Source organism: Centruroides sculpturatus, unplaced genomic scaffold, assembly GCF_000671375.1.
Source record: "Centruroides sculpturatus isolate CEXI.00-Female unplaced genomic scaffold, Cexi_2.0 scaffold38, whole genome shotgun sequence".
Taxonomy (NCBI): Eukaryota; Metazoa; Arthropoda; class Arachnida; order Scorpiones; family Buthidae; genus Centruroides; species Centruroides sculpturatus.
The window spans coordinates 222,438-225,244 of NW_019384306.1; the positions used below are offsets into that span (position 1 = coordinate 222,438).

Below are 2,807 nucleotides of genomic sequence, written 5' to 3' on the forward strand. Positions count from 1 at the left end.
AGTCTGTTTATAATTTGAAAGGTAATCTTGTCAGTTGTATATACAAAAGGTAAATTGTTTACAAAATGAGTCTTTGTTTATTATCTGATAAATGTATACTTTTTTCGTCAATTGTTCATGATTGCAGATGCCTTTTGTGTAAAATCCAAGTCGGATGTATGTAAGCTAATAAATGTTCTCGTTAATCTTATCTCGCCTTTTGGTTCGTTCACGGTTACAAGAAATCATCACATAGAGTCTCTCGAGTCTCCGTAGATATAACAAACAGAAATAAATCACACAAAATAAATTGTAGCTATGCGTCGATTCCGCGCGACACGTCCGAACACGTAAGCTGAACAATAGTGTGGGGGGAGTGAATAATCAAGAGTTGCGTGGCGCTCAAACAAAAGACGAATGGACGAGATTTGAAAATCGCGTAACTCCTGGTTCGCGTAAGTCAGGGTATTACTGTATTCTAGGACATTCGGCACTCTTGCTACTTTAATTACTAGAAAATCGATTGACAGCCGGATTACCGAGACGGTTAAGGCTATTAACCTACCGCTCCGAAGCAGTGGCGGCCCGCCCCGGGCGGCACTTTTAAGTGGCGGCAAAATTTCACAATAAATAATAATATTATCTTGTAAAAATTTGAACCATTTCATTTCATATTTTTGTCGCACCTATGATTCGGACAATCAATCAATCAATCTTTATTAAACATATGTGGTTACATACATTCTCGGTTCCGCATTAGCATAGCCGAGATAAATACAACATGAATGATGATTACATAGATTACATAATGATAAATTTTGACAATAACAATGAAATAAATATAGTATAATAAAATTAAATAATTAATTAAGATTAGGATTATACCTAAATTGCAGTAGTGACAAAGCAAAGATAGAAAATATGTACAAACATAATATGTGCATATGGATACAAGAAAGAAAGGCAGCAGGGAGCTGCAGAAAATTTGCACAATGTAAAGTGGTCCAGTTGATGTGTATACAAAAATAAAAAGAATAAGGAACATGTGTGAAGGTGATTAAATACAATAAATGGTCGTGAATTATTGACAGAGAGTATATGGCAGCGATAAGCGCCTTTGATACAGAGAACACCTGGAGAGTTGCTTGAGAAATTATAGTCCAGTGTAGAGAGGTCTTTTCTAGTCTCTGGTAACAAGAGGAGCAATCGCCTCATGTCTTTTAATGAGATTACTGAAGGCTTCATACAGTTCTTTATTCTTTAGTAAATCATTGTGTTCACATGGCCAGTGGATGTTCCTACTTCCAGCAGCGAGTTCGATGGCCAGATGCTCTGCCTCCAAAGAGATGCAGTCGAAGAGATAGTGATCTGAGTTATTTGGTTTGCAGCAGATAGCACAAAGTGGTAAATTTTTGTTGGTGAACCTGTGCAAATACCTGGAGAATTTGTCGTGGTCGGTGATAAACTGAGTAAGCTGGTGGTTAGGAGTAACCCAATGGTAGCTGTAATAGTCAATAATGTTGGGAATGTACTTGAAAGCGGTGTTGTTGTGCTTTTGACTCCAGGTTGTTTGCCACCGATTAAGAAGGTCTTGGAACATGTGTTTTCTCACACCATGGTGACTAATTTTGTCATAAATAATTTCCAGATTATTGTTGCTGGCGGCTTCTTTAGCGAGCTGGTCAGCACGCTCATTTCCAGTTGTTCCATGATGTGCACGAGTCCAGGTAATATTGTACTTGTTACTGGAGTTGAAAATAGTGTTCCTAATAGCAGTTGCAATTGGATGTGGTTTATTACCCTGTATCAACTGTATTGCGGATGCAGAGTCACTAATGATGTGGATGTTATTATGGTTATAATTTTCCTCGGTCCAACTGATCGCCAAGTTAATTGCCATCAGCTCTACTTGAAAGACAGAGTAAACACAGTCTAACCTGTTCATTTGACTATATATTTCGGTCTCACTCTGGTAGGTGATAAAGGCGCAGCCGACGCCATCATTCAGTCCAGATCCATCGGTATAGATCTCAAGGTTTGGATGAGGAAGAGAGGTGGTGCCAATATAGTTGGTAATGTAAGGTGGAATGCTATCATTAGAAGGGCTTGGGTGTTCATATTTGTTGGCCTGGAAGTGATGTGTAGATGTGATGATATCAGTACCCAATCTCAAGTTCCACAGATCGCATTCCAATTTAATGACCTCGGTGATAGGAGGCTTACGTGCTATAACCTGAAGGCTGCTGTTTGGGGCAGTTCTGTATGCCTTCGTGATAAGGAGAAGAGCCTTACGCTGTGAAGAAATAAGTTTCCTGCGAAGGTGAACCTTGTTCACAGCTGCACCCCAGCTACAACACCCATAGGTGACAATGGGTATATAGATATGATCGTAAATTATACTGATCGCATCAGTACTGAGACCCCATGTTTTCCTGGCAATTTGGGAGAATGCATGGAAGATTAGGCTTGTACACTTGGCAATATACTTGATTTGTTCATCCCATGAGAGCCGAAAGTCAAACCAGATACCAAGGTATTTGACTGATTTTTTAATTTTAATAGATTGATTATTCATTTTGATGTTGAAAGTTCGCAGGTATAAATTGGGTTTGCCAGGCTTATTAAAAACGATGCCCACTGTTTTGTTCGGGTTAAAATCAAGCTTATGTTCAATGCCCCAGTGATGTATTTTATCTAGTATTTCATTATGATTCGGACATTGAAATGAGCACGGAACTTTCCATTACTTATTCTGTGAGAAACTGAATTTTACTCTTTTAATGTAAGTACTTCGAAAAGAAACAGCCTCCAACTTTTTAATAACTTAT

At 38.5% G+C, this 2,807-nt stretch overlaps 1 protein-coding gene across 1 annotated transcript; it reads right to left on the minus strand.

The window, feature by feature from the left end:
• Positions 1-1,159: 1,159 nt before the first annotated feature.
• Positions 1,160-2,554, minus strand: LOC111619020. The gene has a single exon (XM_023360656.1). The coding sequence runs from the start codon at positions 2,552-2,554 to the stop codon at positions 1,160-1,162; it is 1,395 nt and encodes a 464-aa protein (XP_023216424.1).
• Positions 2,555-2,807: the final 253 nt, after the last annotated feature.

Excerpts from the sequence above, each read along its gene's own strand:
- LOC111619020 (XM_023360656.1), bottom strand. The coding sequence starts at position 2,554 with ATGAATAATCAATCTATTAAAATTAAAAAATCAGTCAAATACCTTGGT.